The 24,209-nt window shown below is 38.4% G+C and overlaps 1 protein-coding gene across 2 annotated transcripts in view; it reads left to right on the plus strand.

Moving 5' to 3' along the window:
• The window catches only part of PDSS2 (decaprenyl diphosphate synthase subunit 2), a 125,444-nt gene that overhangs the window by 32,653 nt on the left and 68,582 nt on the right, over positions 1-24,209 (plus strand). Inside the window, exon 2 of one of the 2 annotated variants that reach the window (XM_033008464.2) lies at positions 17,137-17,268. The exons of the other annotated variant lie outside the window; for it this stretch is intronic. Coding sequence (XP_032864355.1) covers positions 17,137-17,268 — 132 coding nt within the window. The remainder of the gene's footprint in view (positions 1-17,136; positions 17,269-24,209) is intronic. 2 annotated transcript variants of the gene reach the window in all.

The following is a 24,209-nucleotide window of genomic DNA, read 5'->3' on the forward strand; positions in this document are numbered from 1 at the left end:
CCACAACTCCCATTCCCTGCCCCCTGGGCTGCTAGTGGGGAGGAGGATAATGAAATCAGGAGTCAAACTGGGCCTGGAAGAAGTGAGGAGTGGGGGGAAGTGTTTTTAAGATGTGGTAATGATTCTCGGTGTTCTACTCTGTCTGTTAAGTGTTGTTGCTGCTGTTAGTGTCTGAATTAAATTTGTGTTCTTTTTCTTCCCCTAAAAAGAAGTTGGTCTTTTCCCTGTAATGGGTCTTCTGGCTATAATGGACAAGTCACCCCTCCCTGTCCTCACCTGGAGTCCCAAGTCTTCTGCTTTATTTTCTCCTTCTCATTCCTGGGGGGAAGGTGGGGAGTAAACAGCTGCATAGTGTTCAGTTGCCCTCTGGGCACAAACCACGACACAGGGTTATGTGAAGAATTATCCAGGTAAAAAACCAGTGTGTGTGTTCTTGGGTGTTTTTTTCCTTCTGAGACTGAATAATGTTTGTGGCAGGAGGTGGTGGATCCACAATTGTCTTTCCACATAAGCACCTCTCCTGAGGCTCAGCTATTAAGGAGCAACGTAGATGGGCAGAAGTGCATATACAGACATTTTTTGTGAATTATGTTTTGCCTCTGGGTCTGAATGTTCATTGTGTCTGGAGATTTTTGTACAGTTTCTACTCTCGTTCTTCCAATGGAGTAAAGTGTTTTCAGTTTCCTCACAGCAGGGTTGCATGTCTCTGCAGAAATTTGTCATGAGAGGGAAGACCTTTATGATTTGTGTTTTATTCTTGAGGAATGAGTAGCCTAAATAGAATAAAGCAGAGAAACAGATACTGCTTTTTAGGGGAGAATCCAATTTCTTCATTTTCTGCCTTTTCTTTATTTCTATCACTGACACTTCACCACAAAGTACTAATCACATTTCATTTTAGAAACCTCAGGATCCGCTGTGGCTGGCCTCATCGGCAGAAAGGAGACATCTGAGCACAAACACGGAGGCACAAAAAGGTTCTAGCATTCTAGCTGGCTACCTCGTCGTCTGGTGAAGAGAGAAAATGAAATCTTTGAAATTTTTTTGGAATGGCATCTAACAATGCTAAAAGCAGTATTTGCCAACTAGCAAAAGCAAAGTTGATAGGTAAAGAAAATTGTTGAGAACACTGTGTATTATAATTGTAGTGGTACTGGTTTTCTTAAAAGCTCTAATATATAATTCCAGTGACATGCTTCTTAGATATCTGTACATTTTGCATTTACATTTTGACATTTAAATTTACATCGGTTTATGATCCTGTAATTTTACAGCTCATCTTACATACGCTTTTTTCAATGGCAAATTGAAATCACAGATGAAGTGCGCTTAACTAGAGTAAAGAAGAAAAAAAAATGTTTAGTGGGATGGGGAAAAAAAAGTTGTAGCACACAAACATATTCCTTGGCTGCAAGCTTGTATGTGCAAATTAGGCTCACTTATGAGAACGACCTTTTTAGTTTTTTCTGTGTTAACAAATCCCAAGGAAAGTGCATATGGTTCCTCAAAGTATTAAAATGTATCCCGCTGTTGGCATGGTAGGGAACACAGTTTGTAATACTCAAGAACTTGCCAGCAAACTGCAGTAAAAATATAACTGGACTATTGGATTTTTGATGAAAGTGTAGCAAGTTTGCTAGAAGTTCTTTGACTGCAATCCAAAGTTAAGCTCTATCCTTCAGATGTAAGATAAAATAGGAGGGAAAAGAAGTTCTTTGTTTATCTCTTGTCATGCTCTCTCTCTTAATTTTTAAAAAAATACGTTATTTTTCTAAGTCCTGCATCTTGAAAGCATTTTCTGCTGAAGTATTTGCCCTAATGTTTGTCTTCTAAAAGAAACTTAATTGCACATCTCTACATTAGGAATAATAACCAGCACAATTATATGCAGTGTAGTGGTAAGGAAATTTTATTTGAATTGTTTTGACCAAATACAGCTGAATAGAATGGGCTAGCACTCCTCATAAATTTAAATTATTGAGGATGCAATCTTAATGTTTGCTTTTTCCTCAGATTGAAATTGTGTAGGGAGTATTTAATTCATCACATCAAGCGTAAGCTCCTCAGTTAATCAAATGATTTTATGTGTAAGCAGTACAAAATGGCTATTTCTAAAATCTTACAAAATGATGTAGAAATTTAATTGAGAGTTTCAAGGCTGTCCAATTGTGCTGAGTTGGTAGCTCTCAGATTCATTCAGATTTACTTACAGGAGTGTTTGTAGTTGCATGTCATAAGCAGAATGTAGTTAGCATCGTTGTAGTGATTAATCAAGTCATGGCACATCAAATATCTGCCAGGGTATACTGGATTTTGTCTTTTCCACTGTCTTGTGTGAACAAAGTGAGGTGAGGCGCAGTTGGTATTTAGCTAAAGTAACAGCTGGAGAACTGGTGGAGAGAAAACCCATGTTAACAGGTAACTTGTTAACTTGTTTCTTTGAGTCAGCACTCTACTAATATTGACAAAGTGTCATTTAGGAAAAACTGTTTCATAAAAGCTACTAAATCGGGGGTGAAAGTTTAAAAAGATCCTGAAATCTGAGGTTTGATTTTTGTATATTTTTTTTCCGCAGACGAGATGTAGCGCTGCCAGTTCTGTGCAATAATTGTTACAGGTTTTCTGAAGCATTTTTGGTTTTTCAGAAGGTGGTGGTGATTTGTCTGAACCATTTTTTTTTTTCTTAAGGTTTGCTTTAATTTTTTGAGTGTATTGCTAGAGATGATCCTGAAATGGTACTTGTATTTGATTCCAGAGGTGGCTTTTATAACCAAAAAACTAAAAGATAAAATAATGGAATACTGCAATTCATTGTCTTTTTTTAAATAATTGTATTTGCTGATTTTAACTTTTTTTTTTCCCTGAAATGTCAGTACACTTGAGAGAATAAAAAACCTGGGAGTTGTCATAGTTTTCAATGAGTTTTATCTTTATATGCGTTCATTTGCCATTGACAATAGTAATATATTTTTTGGTATAACTAAAAAATTTTTGGTATGACTAAAAAATATTTGAAATAAATCTAGAATTACTTTCAGAAGCATTTGACATCTTTTGTCAATAGGGTGTTGTTGGTTTGGACACTGGTACATTGTATGGCTGCAAGCAGAATTTTGTTGATCTTCATTCCAGGCAAATTAGAAAGTTAGATATTAGAAGTTTAGATATCTTTATCGCGATGTTGAGTTGCAGTTTATGTGAATGAAAGTATTAAGCAGAAACATTCTTTCCGGTCTTTAAAGCAAAAGTAAATATTCTTCAAAATAAGCTGGATTTCCTGTATCAATTTGAGTTCACATTTTTCATGTAACAGAAATTCTATCATAATTGGTCTAAGATTGAGGTACCGCTGAAAATGCCAATCCTATTCTGAGTTACTGTCAAGGAAAACTTTTAGTGTTGTGAGCTATGTGGCAAGATGTGTGCCAGGTTAGAATAAAATATTAGGTACACCTGGATAATCTACATAATAAAAAACTACATGTAAAATACATGTAAAATCATTAGTTATCTTCCTGCACGTCACAGGCAAAGGTTTCTCCCTCCTCGCTCCCACTTCACTTTGTCTCAGCAAAGGTCTAATATCAGTGCTGGATTCCTTTGTCAGAGACTGGCATTTCATTTTTATTTGCCTCTGTATCTCCTGGAGTCAGGATCAGATCAGTGACTTAAGTTTCCTTCCTTGTGACTCTTAATTCTGGGGTAATTTTGCTTCTGGCAGCTTCACCTTGAGCACTCTTCAATATTCCCGAGGTGATGGACCTTGGAAAAATCTTTATTTTCAGATTGCCTGAAGAATATTCCTCTATTTTCACCTTTTCCTATTATGATTGTCTTGGAAATTTTTCTAAGGTTGTCTGACTTGTATAGTGAATAACAGTTTTCCTTGTACTGTAGGCACCTGAATTGGTAGATCTGCTTCTTTAAAGCAAATTGACAAGTCTGGCATGTCACTCATTTTTCATTTTCCTTTTAATTCTTGCTTCTACTCCAAGAATGACATTTTAGTAAGATGCCCTCCTTTTTGGCAGCACCAGAGTGGCTCTTTTTTCCCCTCTGTTAGCAGTGCTGCTTTCTACTTGTTTGCCATGCAGTTGAGGTTGCTCCAGCAGGGAGAAATGAGGTTCCTGCTTCACATTCCAGCATTGCTTCCTCTTGCCAGGTTTTTTCTGTGGACTCCAGTAATTCCTACAGACTCTGTTCCTTAACTTTGCCCTCCAGACTCTGGCACCAGGCAGGCCAGGAAAAATTGAGGTGGTCAGTACCACCACTGCCTTTCCTGAATAACTACATAACTTTAGTATAGCGGTTCCGTCTCTTCTTTATTTGTGCGGGTGTACAGATTTGAAATTGTGGTCCATCTTTTTGTCTTATGTGCTATGTAAGTAAAGCAGCCGGTGTGAGGACTGGATTGTCTTATGTTATGCATGAAGCCTGGAATCCTTTTGAACGACACAAGGCAGGCTTTTGCCTTTCACTCCCAACCCCATGGCAGTTTGGGGGTGTCCTGTATACTCACCAAACTGAAGGTCAGGCCCTTCACACAATGCTTGCTCAGCTTTGCCACCCCTTTTGCAAAGGCTCTGTTAAACTTAAGTCTCGCTTATTTGGAATGCTAGTTAAAGGTTTAACCTCTACCTGTGTATTTCCAGATATCTTTGTAGTTTCCCAGCTTCTTCCTTATCCCGAGGCTAGGAGTAACACTTGCTTTCTTCCAGTCCCTGGAGACCTCCCCTGATCACCATGACTTTTTAAAGATTATCAAGTGACCTGGCAATAGTATCAGGTGGTTTATTCCTCGCTTGTGGGTTCATCCCATTGACTTCTGCTCATCTGATTTGCTTAAATATTCCCTGACCTCATCCTCCTCCACCTGATACTGATCAGATTTATATATCAAATATAAAGATTAATGCTGGATTTAGTTTATGGTGGAGCTAAATCACCTGGTGCGTGGAAATGGTGGGTTTTGGTGTATCCAGCAGGTGAACAACAGTATCCTAAAAATGACTGAAGTGTATTGGGATCGCTGGAATGTTAATCACAGCAGCGGGCAGTGGCTTGATCCTTGTAGGCATAAACAACAACAGGGACTTTTTGTCATCAGAATGGGTACTTCTGAACAGTCTTACGCAGCCAAACCAAACTAGGAATTTTCTGCTAAGTAGTGTTTGGTATCTACAGTTTAAGCACTGCTGGAAACCGTTGGGGTTTTGGCAGAACGGACCCCACTGTTAAATTGTACTTGTGTATCATTTGCCTGCTTTCAAACAGATAAATATGAAACGAGCAACACAAAAATTGTGTGTGATTATCTATCTGTTGAACTTGTTGCTTAATGCAGTCCCGTTTGATGTGCAGAAAGACTTCTCATCCATACCCTAGCACATTTCTGGCTTCTCTGTGCATATTGAATGCTTGTTATCCTCTTGATCTTTGCCAAACATATTCACATCTTCAGTAGTTCACACTTTTCCAAAACGTATTACTGGTTGTTTTATGAAGTTGAGTGGGTTTTGAGAGCTTTGGGTTGTGTGAGGATTTTTTTTTTTTAATCTCAAGCTTATTAATGATAACTGCTGTGGTATTGGTAGCAGGTTGAATAGGATCAGACCTGGAAATCTGTATTTGGGGTAAGGAAAAGATAACTTTTTAGATATTACATTTGTCCTTGAGATGCTATTGCTTAGTGAAAAAAACCACCAGGTTTCACACATTTTCTATTGTTTGTTTTTGTTAACTCCTTTGCAGGAACTCTATGCGCTGATTGAAGTGGCATGAATTTCAGTGGGAGTTGGCTCAGCATTATTGATATTTTTAATAGTTTGATAATAAAGTAATTTGTAATCTGGTTAGAATACAGGTGATATTTTGATCTAAAATGTGTAATTTGGGCTGCTGACATGCAGTCAATAAACCTGACGGGAGTTCTACTTCTGCCTTTACTTTTTTTTTTTTTCCCCCCGATTTATGGCATGAAACATATTGAACAGCTAAAACACTGGAGGAATAAGCTGGATGCAGTGTCAAAAATCTGTGTTAGCTTGCACTGCTAGTAGTTAGTGCTTCAGACTTTTTCAGAGAGGTACCAAATGAAAACTCTCTTGATACTTCCAGCCACCAAGAACACCAAGCCACTGAACAAGAATACTTGTACATGGTGTGCTGTAACTACAATTGAAAAATTAACATGCAAAGGGATTTTTAAAATTTTATTTTACAAATTGCCTGCAAGAATAACCTGTGCTTATTATGGCATAATGAGAGTGAGTTTATGGTTTGCTACATCTTCTCTAAATAATTCCAAGTGTAATATAACAAAAATGTAATTCTGAAGTACACTTTAATACCAGTGGGTGTAAATATAGTCACATTTCTATTTCCTGTTTGAATTCATTATTTTAATTTCTGTCAGATTCATATTTGTGGTAGTAATGTACCCTGCATGGCAAGTGCTGAGAAAACATTTATAAAAAGCTTTGCCAAAGAAATCTGACTATATAGACTACAGTGACTTTACTGTTGAGAATCTTCATGTGTTTATGGAAAAAAAAGGTACTAGTTAAGCAAGTCTGATTTGTAGATTTTTGTTGCTCAAATACCCAAGTTACTTAATAACTCTAATACATGAGATAGAGTAGTACAGCAGTTCTATTGATATGTTGGCAAAGAAGCAAACATGACCGGTCTTTACCATCTGTTTATAATGCTATATAAAGAAGACCTTACTGGTTGCCATGGAAACCAGCATTTCCAAAACCACAAGTGTTTGCTTAAAATCTCAAGCCTTCTAAAGTCTTGTCTTTTCTGAGGGGAAAAGAATAGAAAATCTCTAAAGTTTTCCAGTGATTTTTTTTTTTTTTTCCTAACAGTTCCTTCACTGTAAAATGTTTTCAATATTTTTGCGCTGTATCTTCTTTTATTACTTCATAAATTTAAAGCTGGTAACTTAATGAGCTTATTTGGTGCTTAGCAATGACCAAGGAAAAGGGGGCAGGTATTTGTTGGGTTTTATGTTAATCTTTGTAAAAGGATGTTTTCTTGTTTTGATGAACAAGCCCGGTTGTGATATAGACACACTGGAGTGAGAACTGTAGAATTTGGGTGGAGGGCACACTGAAAATGCTTCTTACCTGAGTAAAACCCCAGATTCTTCTTAATTATCAGTCAGCCATCTGGGTCTCACTAAAAAGAGACTCTAGAATCAGTAATCTAGAGAAAATCATCAACTGAAGATAATAGTGAGAGGAGGTTATGGTCTAGGTTTGTCTGTATTCTCCACTGTTGGCTTCAAATTGGTTGTTTGTGTTTTTTATTTATTTGGAATAAATCACTGAAAAGCCCTCAGTGTAAAGTATTTAGAAGTATATACGTTTGTCATAGTATCTGGGAGGACTTATGTTGCTTCTCGTTTGTGACCGTATGTACATACTGCTGCCTTGTATTCTGTCCTAATTCTCCACTGTGTTTTAAGGTGTTTTTCCCCACCAGTTTACTAAGGGCTTCTACTGCGTATAACCACTTAACTGTAGTAGGTAGTGACACGCGTAGAGCTGCTGTATTTGGACTAACGGTGCTGGTTGGTTTTCAACCACTTAAAACAATTTCTATTTCTTTCTATTTGAAAGGAAGATTTGTATTTACAGGACTCTGTGTGTGTATTTGGCTTAAGACACTTTAAGTGAGAACAATCCACTGAAGCACAGAAACTAGGAACCTCCTTCTCACTACTAGTAAAGAAAGGAGCCTTCAGTGCTTTTAATGAATAAATATTTGTAATGAATTAATCTGAATAATGCTGACAATCAGTTATGTTGTTATTTAGTAATACTGTTGAGTACAGGTTAAAAGAACTTTTTAGATAATTCTGTGATGACAATACATATCCTAACATTTTTGCCTTTTTATGTTTCATCCATTTGTAAAACATGCTGTGGGCATTTTCTGTGGGAGATAATGGCCAGGAGTTGACCTATTTCATTGTTGCATTCCCCTAGTAGAGTTTATTTAATGCAAAATACATTTTTGTGACAGGCTTTACAATTACAATATTGCTGAGGTGACACTGGACCTCCAGAGGTGTTTGAATTCATTAGCCTTGTGAAGCTAATCGTATTTCTGTCATTCACAGAACTCTTCCAAAATATTTGTATTGCTTTCACTTAGCAGAATATTCCTGTGTCTGAGAGAGCATGCTTTCAAAAAGGTAGTCTTGTGCTTGAGTAGACCTGTTCATATTGGTCGACACTGGGGTGCTAGACCTCCCACAAAGTTTAAATAAAGTAAATATTGATGGAGAAATCAGACACACAAAAATTAGGCTTCTGTCTAAGTATTTGTGGTTAGAAAAATAAGGGTGCCAGACCTGCAAGCTACTGCTGGTCAGAGTAATTGCACTCAGACACTAACTGCATTTTTTGGTATTAGCTTGCCTGCTATCCACATCACATTCCAAGATCAAGTCAAACACTGATCAGGAAAAACAGCAGAGACTGGCAGTTGGTTTAAAAATAAATTTTGGTGGTTTGTTTTCTGTGTGGTGTCTTTAGTGTCATCCCTAAGGTAGTCCTTTTTGCCCTGCCCCTACCACTTATAGAGGGTGGAATTATTTAAAAAATGAAAAAGCTGGTGGTTCCCTTCTTACCAAGCAAAACTTTTTCCTCTTTGTCCTCAGCTGGTCATAAGTTCTACAGAAAAATCAGAGTTTAGAATGTTTTTGTTTGTTATTTTTTTAACAGCATCACCTCCCATTGATCCTAGGGCATAACCTATCCTAAAGGAGGTAAGTACATAAAAAAAAGGGTAAAATAATATGCAAGTTATGTAGCTGATCTTCACAGCAATGATTCAAATAGCTTCTGCCTTTGGGAAACCCAGTAAGCCCAGTAGCAGTAGATGGCAGATTGATATGAGTGTCCGACAGGGGTTCTACAGCCTACAGTGAAGACTTTTTTTTTTTTTCTTTCAAGAATTTGAAGGCTGTATTGGTTTCTAGGAGCTGTAAAAAACAAGCAAACACACACACACACAAAAAAAAAAAAAAAAAAAAAACAAAAAAAACACTAAACCCCCCCAAAAAACTCCAAGAAAAAAACCAAACCAATAAAACCCCTACCACCGCCAAAAAAAATGAAACAAAACAAAACCAAAACAAAACAGAAACCCCCCCTGCTAGCTGAAGTACAATGAACTGCAGTTAACCAAGGCCAAGTTTTAGTATTTGCTTTGCACCTGCGCAAACCCCTGTAGTTTCTTAAACTTCATCTTTATGATAAGACTTGATTTTTGTGGGATCTTGACCATTTGAATCTCCACAGTTTTAACCATCTGACTTGTACAGTTTCCTAGAATGGACTGTCTTTTGTGATCATTGCTGTGTTTAAAAGGTGGTTGGAATTTTCTTCTTGGAAGTAGTACAGTATGTGGGATATATACAAAAGACTGAAGAAATTGGTACATGTAGCAACTCCAGAAAGAGATCTGTCTGTCTGCTGATCTCGAGGGTGCTCTGACTTTTCCTAAAAATCCTTCAAAAAGTTACGTCTGAAGACTTTCTCTTGTGATAAGTTGGTTCTGGGAATGATGCAACTGACCTCAAGTTCTGTGTGTCTCCTGCCATCCTAAGCATGGTTTTCTACACTTCCAGTCCCTGAGAAGATCACGTTTAATAAGCAATGGAGTGATGAAATTGCATGAGATTTTTCACCTTTAGTTTAGAGTTGTTTCTCCTTGTAGGCAAAATCCTGTGAAAACCGAGCAGCTCTTTTGTACTCTCATGGAGTCATTCAGGTTGGAAAGGGCCTTAGGAGCTCTCCTCCAGGAGCTTCCTGTTCTAGAAGGTATGGTGGTGCAGCCTTCTTTCAAGATAAAGCAACTAAGATCTTTGTTACATTCTTCACAGACTGAACAGAAAAATATTTAATATTTTTAAGACGCACCTTTTGTGGATTTCTGGGGTACCTGAATACCTAGATTTCACACAGGCTGTATTTTAAGTGTACGTTGAGTGATCTTTAGTCACTCTCCCCAGCTGAGTAGAGTGTCTGAGGCTTCATAAACGCAAGAAAAATTACCCAAATCTGTAAAGTTCTTTGCATTCTGAAAAATGCTGCAGCTTTCGTGGAACTGAGAATTTTGAGGCCTGTTTTTCACTGAAGGCCTTGGTTGCAATTCATGACGTATTCTTAAGACTAAGACTAGCCAAATGGAAGCAGGTACAACATTGTGTAAGTTATTAGGTGACTATGCCTGTAGAGGTGCAACTATGAACCCATAACTTTCAGGCAAGTACTTTCTCACTGAGCTACAACCATTCTCCTTTTGCACATGATTAAGTTACCCTCTTGGCTTAGGCTTTAACTATCCAAGCATCACACTGTGTGGTGGCTGGAGTTACGAAAAAGTGAAGGCCACACTGCTTCTAAACTGCCTTTTTTATTATTTTGGGGGGGCTTTGGATAAAGTCAGTGCAGAGACAGGCCTTTGTCTTCTTCACACCAGAGTCCTTTTTGGTTTTTGTGAAATCTTGTGTTTCTTTGTGATTGGCTTCACAAAGGTAGTTGGTTCAGACCCATACAATGGGTTTGAAGAGGGTCTCGGGGCAGGGAGAGCAGGAGTGCTGTTAGAAAGACCTCCTTTGTAACCTGCCATAAGAGCATCTTCCCCCAAAGAGGAACTGGAAGGACAATTCCCCCAAACCTGGCCTGACCCATTACACAGGCCTGCTCTTACTGGATAAACCCTTTAATTACTAGGCAGTTACATAACGATAATGAGCCCTATCCCCATCAAAGCCCTGTTTTACAGGTAAAGAAATTTCCCCAACCCCAAAGCTTAATTTCCATATGCAAAGAGACAGTTAGTTGTCCAAGCCCTGGGGTAAGTTTCTGAAACTCACCTGTTCTCATTTGCAGCCTCCAGTGGGCTTTTCCATCGAGAAAGTTGATGGATTTCACAGCATCCCTCCTTCTGTCATTTCCTATCAGCTGGATGCTTCATTTGAACCCCACTTTTAAATTCTTTTCTCCCCATGTGAAGTAAGTTTGTCTTTTTCCCACCTGCTGAACCATGCTCAAAACACGTCATGACAAAGCTGATCCCCCGCCATAGGTCTGGCTGTGGACATTGGAATGGACCAGGGTTCTTAATGTGTTTTGAAGATACATTGTGCAGAAAGGTATCTAATACATACTTGAAACTTGAATAGCGGGTGAATAAGTCGCTATAGACTGATCTTAGCATACACCAAATGCATCAAATTGAATGCTCTGAGAGTTTAAATGTATGCATGTTGGGGTGTGATCATATGGTGAATCCTGCGATTCAGTAAGTGCGTCTATAGCACAGCAGTTTAACATCCATTTAAAAAATGAGTATGTCAGAGAGTTTTCTCTTACTTACTTTTGACAGGTCATTAATGAAGCAAATTGGATAAAAGCCCTGAGGCTGGTAGAACTCTTGCATTTCTAATAAAGAAGCCAACGGTCTTACCGAATAGCTCCATGCCTTACCCCTAGCACTAGATACAAAATTGTCAGTTATAATTAGTTTTGAAAACGTGTGGGGTTTTGGTTTTGTTTTTGGTTTGTTTGTTGTTTGGTTTTTGTTTTTTTGTTGGGTTTTGTTTTGTTTTTTTTTTCCAAAATGTACCTGCACTGGTCACCATGAATGCATCCTGATAACCCTTCTATATTGAATGAAACAGATACAACTTTCCTGAGATGTTACAGATTTAAACCTGTGTTTATATTGTCACATCTGGGATTGTCAGTTTGAATAGAAAGGTTCCTTTTTCAGAACAGTTTGTATTTCAGCCTAAAACTAGCCTGGGTTTTCAATGACATTATCCCAGGCTTATAAATCTTCTTCATCAACATAATTGATTTTGGTTGTGTTACAGACTTTCCCAGCTGCTTTTTATTAGAGCTGTGTGAATAGGTGATTTTTTTTTTTTTTTCCCCTCCTTTTGTTTGACATCTGAAGTGGGGAGGTAGAGGAATGGTTGATCACCACCCCGCATCTCTCCCTGTTTTCCTTCCCCCCTGTAGCTAAACAGAGCTGGTGTATGACCTGTAACAAAATGATTGATCTTATCAGTGGGACACCTTCAATAAAATGCATGGAGAGGAAGGGCAAGATCACCAGAGGAGGTGAGGAGGATGGTGATCTGTTCACTTCAGCCCCTACCAGCAGGCCAGTGGCTAGAGCACACACCTGGGCAACGGTGGGGGGGCTCCCACTGGGATAACTGGTGAAAGGGCTTCAAATCCAGCAGCTCTTGTTTGCTTCAGCTGTGAGCAGAACATTTCTGAAATACTAAAAACTTTTGACTAAATGTTTAACAGTCCCTTTTTGACCCTTCCCAAATACCTTGTAATGTCTGTTTTGATTGGAAATTTGTTCTGCATTCTTAGTGGTTAAATTTGAACTAGCACTACAACCCGTAAGTATGCTCTCTTCTGCTATACCCACTTTCAGAGTCAGTTGACTTCACAGTTTCCTGTGCCTTTTTCTTTTTTCCCCCCCTAGTCTCATTCGGTACCATGAAATTTCCCCCATGTCCATCTCTTCCTTACAGTAACTGTTGTATTTGCCATATTTCCTCTCTATTGTTTAATTTCAAGAGTTTAATGAAAAAGCAGGAAGAACATTAGCTGGTTTTGTCTCATGCAAATATTTTTAAATCTTTGCAGTATTTAAACAGGGTTGCTCAAAAATACGAATTGTGCTTGCAATAAATGTAAATTACTGATGGGGTTAAACCTGACAGTTATTGGAGGTTAATATTTTAACTGCAAAGTCTACTGAAATGGCTGCACATGTGGAGAAATACACAAAGCATTAAGTGAAGTGCTCATGTTTGCTTGATTTATTCTCTGCAGCAGACGGACTCTGGTAGTAGGAGGTGTAATTTGCAGCACATTAGCTATTAGCCAGTGTCACTGCTTGAGTGGGTGGTGTGAGTCTCTTGTGCCTGTATGGTGTCATACTGCGCATGCGTCAGAGCTGGGCGCTTCTCCCCTGTGCTGTAAGATGAATTTTTTGTGAACAATATTCTGTATTTAAAACTGGGAATCTGCCAGTTTTCAAATGGGTTATTCTGTCACATGGATAATATCTAGAGTAAATGCTTTTTGATTTTTTTTTTTTTTGGAGGTGGTTCATTTTTTCCCCTTGTTTTTTTTTTTTTCTCCCAAATTCTTAATGTTTTGCAAAACTGAATTGTATAAGTGTTTGTCTTACCTACCTTTTTTGATATGCGGTCCCCTGAGGATGGAGTATGTAATTTGCAAGATACCCAGCCTGTAACTTAGAGCAAGCAATATTGTGCTAATGTTTCTTTTTTGGGGACCCTGTGCATGTACGTGTGGTGTTCAGCAGTGGTTTTCCAAAAGAGACTCAGCTTGACGCATCTTTTTCTGTGTGCACAATTTCACTTGGGTTGCTTTTAGTTCACTTTTTTCCCTAGAGGCACCTGTCTCCTGCCACATACCCATCAAGACTAATTGCACCATCTGGAAGACTTTTGTGTAGCTGTTACTCGTGCAGAATATCTCTTGGGAGCTTAATTCAGAATGTGAATGTGACCCCTGAAGCCATGTCAAGTAGCTGCAGTAGTTTCTAGTGTCTAAAGGATGATCACCGTAGGCTTTATTTGTTTCAAGTCTAATGCGGTTTGCTTTAGTGTGGATATGTTACATGTCAGTAACACAACTTCAGTCATGTTTCGAATGGAATTAGGCTTTGACTACTGGTTTGGTAATTCATAGAAAATCCTGTCTAAAATTACATCCAAACCATATGTAACGTATAGGCTATATGATTAGGTGTAGAAATGACAGACATGTCGCTCCTTATTATTACATTATTTAATTTTTATGTCCTGTTCTTCCCCCCACCCACAGCTGCACTTCTCATTAATAGTTTTCTGCTAAGAATGCAAGGTGTTCTTGCTAGTGGTATTGCAACCCCACCCCCTGAACAGCTCTGAACTATTGTTTTTGTTATTGCACTGAAACTGTTCGAGTAGTTTCAGCACAGGTGATTTTCTGCTTCTGTTCCTCACCTGGTCTGATTCAGGTAAAAGCACGGCGGTGCTTCAGTTCTACTGATGTCTGTCTAGGCAGTAGCTTATTTAAAGGCCAGTGCTTTATAACCCTGTGGTGAAGACCTTTCTTTTCTACTGTAATATCCTGTCCATTGGCAAGCTATAGAGCACTGGGCACGAAAAAACAAAGTGTTCTGTTTGTTAAAAGTATCACCATGATTTACCCTTTTTTTTTTTTTTTTAATATATAAACAGTGTTACTCACTTTTAATAGGATCCTGCATTTAGTAAGACACTGATTTTACCAGCATGCATATGTGAAAAAAACCCAATTTGTTCCTGAACCCACTTTTCTTTAAAAAAGATGGAGTTGTAAATAGTGTTGAGGAAATATGTTTGTATTAGTTGCATCATCTGTGTAACTTGTGTGGTTGTGAGTAATGTGGTCAACTGAGATTCAAGCCAGAGAAGTACTTACATCACCGCAAACAATTATGAGTTCTGCATGCAGGATGTATACACACTATATATTATTCATTATATGTATTTTCTGTTTTTTCCTAGATAGTTTAAAGTTTATTGTGGCTCTGACTTTGGAAATCTATAGAATTTTAAGTGTTTAACTATCTTGGCTGCATTCCATTAACTGTATATTGGAATATGGAAAGAAAATAATTTGTGTGCTTGGTGAGAATAAAGCTATGCAAGTTACCAATTCCCAGAATGCTGAAGGCAAGCAGCTGTTCCCTCCTTAAAATCCCTCTCATGCACGTATCTGGTAAACAAAATAAAGGTGCCTGTTGCAGGAGCACAACAGGCGCTCTTAGGAAGGGTTCTGAGCCGTGCAGGCTTTCCTGGGTTTGAGTGGCTGGGAAGTACTGCAGCTCAGGGATGTTATGTAGTATCTTCCTTTCAGTGGTTCTTATGCTGTTTTATTCAGGGTTTGTTTTGGTTGTTATTTTAAAGGATCATTGAGGATGGAAGAAGTAGGAGTTGGTGGCTTTGTGATATGGTTTCTCCTCAGGAAGTTATGTTTGTATCTCATGTGGTGAATAGTAAAATCTGTGCTGAATGTCTTCCACTGAGCTATTGATTACCCATGTTCTCCTGATTTTCAGAAACATTTCAGTTGATTTATTTTAAGATGGCTAGCAAGGTAATGTGCTAATTGCTATTTGTATTTTACTGCTCCGTTAAGAGAGACTAACATTTGATTGTATTACTGCAGATTAGGATTGGTGGCTAGTACTTGCTTTTGACTGAACTTCAGCTTTGACTGTAAATGTTTGGTATCCATTTGGTTCTTAAAACATCAATTTAGTTGAACCAAACTCTATAACTGTCTGAAGCTGTGCACGCTTGCACCTTTCTTTTTTTTTTTTTTTTTTTTTTTTTTTTTTTTTTAAATTTGGCAGAAATTGATACCTTCTTTTAACACCACAGCTGCCCACATCATTGAGAGTGTGGGGCATACCCCATCCTTAACTTGTCCTCGGTGGGCCAGTCTACATGTGAAGCAAATGGGACATGGGTAGATAAGAAAGGCAAAAAGCTTTGGCCTCGTTTGGCTCCTAGACCCCCACAGAGCTAAAAATCTTGTGAGTTGTGGTAGAAAGCCATACTGGCCTCCTCTTGCGTTAATCAATAGTGGCATTTATAGGATGTAGCTGCACTGAGTGTGAGCTCAGGGCTTCTCCAGAGGGGAGGTATTAGCCTGGAATCAGTGCAGGTGTGAAGATCAAGCCCGGTATCAGCTACCTGCATGGACCTGCTCATTCTCTTCCTCGAGCACGTGGTTTGGGCCATTTCCCCATCTCTGTAGAACAGGCTGTAAAGACTCAGCAACTCAGGATTTGCAGTAGCACAGGAACTTACACGCAGAAGGGTGCTATTTAATTTTTTTTTTTCTATGTGCCTGTATAAGGAAAATAGCATACTGAAGATATTAATGCGTTGTGAAGTGGTATAAATGTAATGGAAAAAATCCAAGTGAAACTTTAGGTTGCGTCCACTGTGTTCACATACTTCCAAGATCAACATCTTAGATTTTCATTCAGATGTTTTAAAGATTGTTCTGTTTTGATTTCCTTCAGTGATTAGGGCTAAAATTATACTCTGGAATAAAATGAGTTGAAGTGCTTAGTTATCTGTGATGTAGTTATTTAACAAATATTTAAATGATATTGGAGATATGGGCTCTTAGTTATTGGAAATTAGTTTAGTAATTTAATGACATCTGGAATGTATTTTCCATTCTTCTAGCTATTTAGCCTTACTGGTGAACATAAGGAGTAAAAAGCAGCTTGACTAGGACAGGAAAAATACAATTGGAGATGTTGCAGTCAAAAAGGAAAGCTAAGATTGCTTTAAAACAAGTTAATTTCTGACATGGTATATCTAAGTGGTCATTTAGAATTGCATTCAACAGATATGTTTTTGGGGGCAGTTTCCTTCTGACCCCAAATTTCAAGGTGCAGCATTTGAAACATTTTTTTTTTAAAAAAAACAGCTCATATCTACTTCATTTATCTCTAACTTTTATGTCTTTCATCAGTGTCTGCAAAGTCTATTCCTGATATACTTAGACGTGTTGTACGTATTACACAGTCTAGTCATAACCACTCTGATCTAAACAGTTTTCTTTCAGGGGGTTATAGATTTTGGTTGTACCTTTCCTCCTTTCCCTTTCTTCTCTTGAAGTACAAGGCTTCTTTTGGCTTTTTTTGTACTTCAAACAACAAATTGAAAGCTCTTATGTTTCTGTTACAGTAGATCACACTGAATTATTCTGAAGTACTCCTTTCATGGCATGACATGAGATGCAGGACATACACTGCTCCTTGGAAATAAACAAGATTTAACCCTGAATACTCACTTTTCTCTGCAATACTAGTATTTCATTGTGTCAGGTAAAGGATGACAAAAGATCATGATTAATACTTGCAGCTTATCTCCATGCAACTGTGAATATTAAAGACTTGATGAAATTATGGCAGCCTGAGATCTGAGTCTTTCTTTCCGCTTTGGTATGACCAGTGAAAATGAATTGTGAAAACATGCTTTTTTTTTTTTTTCTTTCGTTTTTGCAGGGGTTTTGTGTATGATAGCCGAAATAATTTACAGATGCGAGGTTTGGTCGTATTGCTTATTTCCAAAGCTGCTGGACCCAGCACTGCAGAACTCTCTTTCCAGCACAACATGGTCAGTGGAATTTATTCCAGGTACGTAGTAACTTTCTCTAGCAAGATACACCAAGGTACATTCTATGGGCAACTTCACAGTGGTATCGAAGCATCTTAAGTGGCCTGCTCAGCTGTTAAGGAAAATCAGTACTTACCTAATCACAAAACTTTGTTCCTTGGGTTTATTATAAACTTTCCACAGTGAAAGCTATTTCCTACTCTTTGTATAGCTCTTATAATATCCAGGCTTGTATCTTAATTGTGGCTTTCAGCACAACCAAATCAAAAACATGTGGATCAAGATAGTTATTTGAAAGTTTGTGTTAAGAGGTACTTGGAATCCAAAAAGTAAAGATGCTAGAAAATATTTTTTAATAGAATATTTTCATTTTCAGTTACTCAGGTACACCTACTTAACTAGAAATTTCAGAATCAGTTTGCCAGTCTTGTGGAATACCAATTGGTTTCACTGAGCACGTATGTTTTGCTATAGCCCCTTTGAAAGATGAAACAGCATTGTAGAATAAAGTTTTTTACCTTCTGCATGTCACAGCAGAATTACTGAGCCTACCATTAAGGTTCCTCAGGCTCTCACCGAGATAATTAACCTTTACCAAGTTCCTAAATATTTTTGTTAAGTATTTAAACTCAATTACTTTATACTGTTAACAACCATAATCAAAAACAGTGGTTGCTCTCCTCTGTATATTTGACAGTTAACTGTTTCACTGAAGTAATAACTGGGATCTGGTTGAAAAATTGTAAAACTCGAATTTTTGAAATCCTTTTGAAAAATTGTGTGTTGTTTGATTGAGGGAACAGGTTGTCATATTTTCAGTTGATTGTGTTTCTGACCACTGTGATTTATTAAATGAAGATGCACAAACTTAGTGACGTGTTTGTATCCTGATTTGTTTTAGAAGTGCAAAGATAGCATTGTGAAATTGAGAAGGCCAAACAAATGAAGATGTTAAAATACATATGATGTCTTAAAATAACAGAGAAGGAGAATGTATATGAATGGTACAGACAGAAATAGCAGTAAGTAAGAAAAAAGACAAGGCTATTAAAGAGGCTTGTTATGGAGAGCTGTGTTGTACCTTTAGCGGTTTAATTCCATTCTTGTTTTGTTTCGTTCTTAATGTCCCCTTAGGGTTGTAAAATTTTTATATTTATATGCAAATGATGTTCTATGAAAGCATAATTCTATTTAGTTAATTATGGCACAGGAGGTATTTTAGTTTGTTTTGTAAATGATTAAAAAAGTTTACCTTAAGTATGCCTTATAAAAGGAGAGAAAAGGCATTATTTTTTGATAACTAAGTTCTTGAGTATGATGATTCTGACCATGGAGGTAACTTTTGAGTGTTTAAAGCTGCCGTGGGGAAGGTGACTAGTGGAAGTATTCATTAAGGAGCAAATAAGACCTTGAATTAATAATGAGCCATTTGGTGTAAATGGACATCATTGGAACTATGCCAGTTCAACCAGCTGAAAATCTAGCCTAATAATCTAAGTTTGAGCAAGTCAATAGCCATTATAATATCTAGTTCAGAGTTACAAAGGTACTCCAAAAATGAAGCAGCTTTGAATACGCCCACACAGGTTCACTTAAGGTTCATTACTGTCTGCAAAAGTGATAACTATGGAGTTGTTAATTTAAATGGATTTTCAATGACACTTTACGCCTGTAGCATGGCGTAAATACGAGCAAACCGATACATGTGAGGAGAATGCCAGTGCATTGTGTGATTTTGTGCCATAGCGGCCAGGTCTTGTCCTCTGCTGAAGTCACTGTGGGCTTTGACTTTGACTTCGGGTTCCTTTCTTTGTTTAAGGCACTTTTCCAAAGACACTCTTAAATGTGAGTCTTCTGATTTCTGATTTTGATTGCTCCATTGTATAAAGCTAAGAGGACAGGCAGCTTGTAAAATTGTGATCTTAAAGGGCTTTTGTGATTGTTTTATGTATTACAAATAGTGTTTTACCAACTGCTTTCTCCTGAGTGAAAACAAAAGGACAACATTTTCCATTAGTACATTTTTGTCTGCTATCTTGGTTACAGTGTAATTATATATGGTGTGTATGAGACACATACATATCAGAGGCAAAGTGTATCCCTCAGTGATATGAAGTGAAGAAATACACTTAATCCTCTATTGTTCATATATGTCTCCAGCTTTGGAAAGTATTTTTTGGAAATAGATTTTTACAGATTTTCAACTCAGCTGTAAACTATACAGCCCTTTTTGTTGCCATGCCATATAATTACTTCATCTTTATATGTAATATTTTGCTGGAAATATTATTTCTGGCACTGTAATGAGCATCTTCATTGCCTGATACGTGCTGTGAACGTTATATTGTGGACTATTAGCTGGGATATGGCTCACTTGATTTTAGGGTACTTAGTAGTGATTAATTAATTGCATTCTTGAAATCTGAGCATAAGCTAAGTTGTTCCAGTACTTGTCAGCAATTGCACCAGCCCAGTCTTTCTTTTCCCACTGTTTGTGTTGGAATCAGCTTTTGTGCTCTCTTTCAATATTTGGTCCCACAGTGGATAGATAGCCAGGCAACATCAGTCCACTGTATCTGGTACTACACTAAAGATACAATCTGTGACCAGGAGGATGTAACAATGAGATAATTATTTAATGTAGAAAACCACAAAAAAGCGTGGTGGATTTTTTTCATCCTCGAATCTGGCATTTTCTGCATAACCTCTTCTCCCGGTTTCATATTCTTGAATCACAATATAAGCAGTACAATAACTAATTAAACCAGAAAGACACTGAGAGGTGAATTTGGAATTGCAAAAAAATATTTTTTTTTTTATCCTATTCTCCTGTTCTCTACATATGTCAATTCATGGGACAATTGACCTAAATGTATAAAAATAGATTAGTTAGCTACTTAGCTGGCGTCTGTTTTTTACTGGTACACAATGGAACAAAACCGATGCCGGCTACCAGAGAGCAATCTTTTCCAGAATAATAAGGATTGCAATTGAGGTAGTTACAGGAACAGGGCTAGTTCAGCTATATGGTGCTGCCTCTGGCCATCATTGCCTCCAGCTTTTGCACTTCATAATTTGCAGGAGACGTGATCTGCCCACATTAAGCTGGGGGCGTGGGGGTCATTGCCTGCAATGATATTATAGTAACTGCTGGTTGCCTTATGAGCCATGCTGAAGATAAAGGGGAAAGTGTTCTAAAGGCTGCTTGGCATGGTTTATTCTGTACAGCCACCTCTCTATCATGCTGCCAGCAACCTGACTTTATTCCTATTGGCGGGGAAAAGAACCTGGCTTTGCTTCCAGCTCAGCACCAGTGATCCCAAAAGAGGATGAAGAGGAGAAGTAGCAGCGTGATAAACAGCTCTGTTTCAGCTGCTGGACAGATTTCCTAAAGTTGAAACTTTCTGCTGGTCTCTTAGCCTTTAGCAAAATATTTCCTTGGCTAGAGAAGCGTTGCAAATGTAATGATGAAGTGCAGTGCTCACTACGGAGTGTGCAAGCAGTGTCACGTAAGGGTTGATGACAGTGCCTGTACTCAAGCAAAGCGTGCATCTCCTATTCCCTTGAAACTCGTTTCTACTCCTGTGCTGAAGAGAAGGCAAAACTCGCGTTTGTGTTTAGGCAGAATCTAACTAATGATAATTTATCATGTTAATAGTATCAGAGAACACCTCAAATGTGACAGAGGAGCCTAGAGCTTCATAAAAGCTTCAGAAGAGCTTTGAGACACGTTCCCTAAGTGGTGATTATACTAGAGTCTAACAGTCCTCTCTATTGCATTCTTTCAGAGCAAAACTCACTTGGATAGCCAAGTATGGAGCTTGCTGTTCTTTCACTTTGCTGCTGGAAGTGAGGTTTTTATTTGAAGCTCCAAGATCATGTGGTTTCTGAACACTTACAGCTTTGTGCTCCATAGCTGGAGCTAGATTCTTACAGTTGAAGATACTAAGACTGGCTTGGGTCCTCTCAGTAAATAGCCAAAGGGGTATCTTTTTCTGTTCGTGCCTGGCACTGCCAGACACTACTGGCTGGGGACTGAGGAATCTCCTTGGCTTTATACCGAGTAATGAATTCCTGACATAGACTCTGTATTGCAGCTTAAAATGCAAGTGACACCAAGGAACAAACTTATGCCATCGCTCCATCTCTTCAGGCCTCGGTATCCTTGGCTCTAATACAGCAAGTTATTTTCTTCTCTCTCTCGTGTTTTGCCTTTTTTTTTTTTGCCATTAGTGCCAGTTTCAGAAATACCCGCTAGCACTGACATCCATTGAATCAGTTTTGCAGATTTCCTTGGATGCTCGTCAGAGGCTTACAAAAAAAAAAAATATCCTTTTTTCAGTCAGATCTGCTCATGCATTCACACTGGTGGATCCTATAGATATTGACAAGCAAAGACCAGACCTTTTTATTCTACCAAATCAGCAAGCGTGCATCTATATGTAGAGTGGAAAATAGAAAGTACTATGTCAGATCTGTACTAATACCTGGTTAATGGAGCAAACAAATTACTGGATTGGCACTATCAATACTGGGCTCTGTCTCTGCCTCTTCTCTCTGAGAATGATGCAGCTGACCTTTAAAACTCCAGAAATTCATCTCTTGCAAGAGGAACATGCTTTCCTACAAGTATTCTCTGGATAAACTTGACTCTGAATCAGAATTTTTCCTGCTGCTTGGAATAGTTGTGGTAATACTGTAGTGACAGTAATCATGAACATACAGTCCTTTTACTTGGTGTTTGAGTAATGATTTTGGAACCAGCGTTGCTGCTGCTTCCAACAAAAGCCCAGTTTAAGTGGAAGTTACCAGCAGACACTGACTCCCTGTTATGGTGATGGGTCCTTTGCTCATCGGGTTCCAGTAGGAATTCTTACTAAGTGCCTTGGGTGTGTGCGTGCACATACACAACACATCAGTCTGATTTCACATGCTTTCTGTCATTGTGGCTATGCCAGTCATCTTGTTCTCACCTTCTTCAAAGGAACATTGATTTGCAACTTAAAGGTCTCCAAGAAATACCAGATCTTAACCAGAGGGTTCGTTCATCCATTGGTTGTTTTTCCTCTGGAAGTTTCTTCAGTTGCAAAATCATCAGGAGGGGTAGATGTCATTCCAAGGACCCTGAGGACAGAGGACATACTGCTCTGTCCCTTTACAGTTTAATTTGTCCCTTTGCCTTAGCTTAATTTCCTTCTGGATTCCAAAGAGCTTTATGTCATCTTCAGAGAAAGTTCAATCTTCTGTTACCCTCCTTTCAGGGTAAACCAGATGCTGCTGATAATACATCCAGGTTCATAGGATAATTCAAGTTGGAAGGGATCTCTGGAGGTCTGTAGACCAACCTCCTGCTCAAAGCAGAGTCAGCGATGAGGCCAAACTCATCTGGCTTTCTTCACGAAGATCAGGTCTTTAAAGAACATAGTCTTCTTCCCAAGGTGATAATAAAAATGTTTTAAACAGATGAGTGAACTTTCTACCCCTTACCTTTAGCCTCATGCTCTGTGTTTAATTCTGTGGTGGGTGTGCATTCATGAATATGTAGCTCACAAGCGGCCACACTGATGTTGGCATAATCTAGCCTGTTAGGTGCCCTTAAAGTCATTTGAGAGCTGAAATAGCCAAAGAACTTTCCACCCCAAGATTTTCAGAATTAGTAACATGGGCTGTGTCAAGGCCTACTATGAGAACACCAGCATAAAGATCTGGTCTGTCTGAGGGATATGCCACCCAAAGTTTCTGTGTATTAGTGGGGACACTAGGAATCTCTTCCATTTCTCACAGGTTGATAGCTCACCATCTGCAGCTCTACCTGTTCTTTCTCCGAAACCTACGCCATGGCAGGCGTAACAGGGGTGATGCTGTGCTCATTAGAGCAGTCTTTAATTGCTGTATGCATGAAAGGCAATCGGGCTGCCTCCAGCGAATGGAAGCTGTGTGAGTGATGATCCTTGGACAGCTTGGACAGTCTGTAAAGGTAAATGTGGACTAGCATAGTCAAAAGCGTAGAGGTAATATACTTGTTACAGTATGCTTTTGAGACTTGCACACAGATTTACACAAATGGGCATCAGTTTGTTGACTTCTGCATGCGTCCTGGACTGCTGTTGAACTGGGATTTTATGGTTGAGGGGGATCTGAAATGGCAGTACTTTTCTTTGTGTATTTAGCATAATGGCGTATGAGGTATGAGCACGTCTTCTCTGGAGATTGAAAAAATGTAAAAAGTGTTCCACTTTGAGTGATAAACAGCATAGATACTTCACGAGGAGCCTGTGCACCTTTGGCTCCGATTATTGTCAAGTAGCCTCTGTCCTGTCCTTGTGAATGTGACCAAACAGCTGAGAGATGATAATGCTGTTCGTCACTCAGGAGACTGTCACATCTCCACTTGGAGTAGATGACTGCAATAGGAAAGGGCTACCTTCTGATTTAGGAAAAGGTAAATATTACTCTGGCAAATGAGGTCTTCTACTGTGTAAGCTGGTTCTTCACTTGCTCAGCTCAGCAGTAAAGTTTTGCCTTCCTGCTGTACAGTACAGTAAAGTTTTGTCTTTGTACTGTAGACAGGTTTAAAGATGTTTGTAATAATAATTGTTCCAATGCTTTCCACTGAAATGTGTTGCCACATAAATCTATATTCAATTAATTAATAGTTCTATGCAAAGAAATCAGATAGTCTCCCTTTAAAAGGAAGAAAGGGAAATGCAAATCCATTACAAAGTCTCTTGGCGAATAAGCCATGGCAAACATGAGTAAGTTTTGGTAAAGGTGAGATTAATTGTATTGTTACAGTGTAAGTGACACTTAGAAGTTGCCTTGAGCTGTTTGCTACTAAATTTTACAAAAGTTTTTTTTCTACCTTGCGTGGTGTATGTTTATCTGTGGACAAATTCTGTTTGAGGGTTGTTGTCAGTGACAAAACTCGGATGAAATAAAATCAAAGAATGATTATACAAAT

Source organism: Tyto alba, unplaced genomic scaffold (genome assembly GCF_018691265.1).
Source record: "Tyto alba isolate M040663 unplaced genomic scaffold, T.alba_DEE_v4.0 Super-Scaffold_40, whole genome shotgun sequence".
NCBI classification, from domain to species: Eukaryota; Metazoa; Chordata; class Aves; order Strigiformes; family Tytonidae; genus Tyto; species Tyto alba.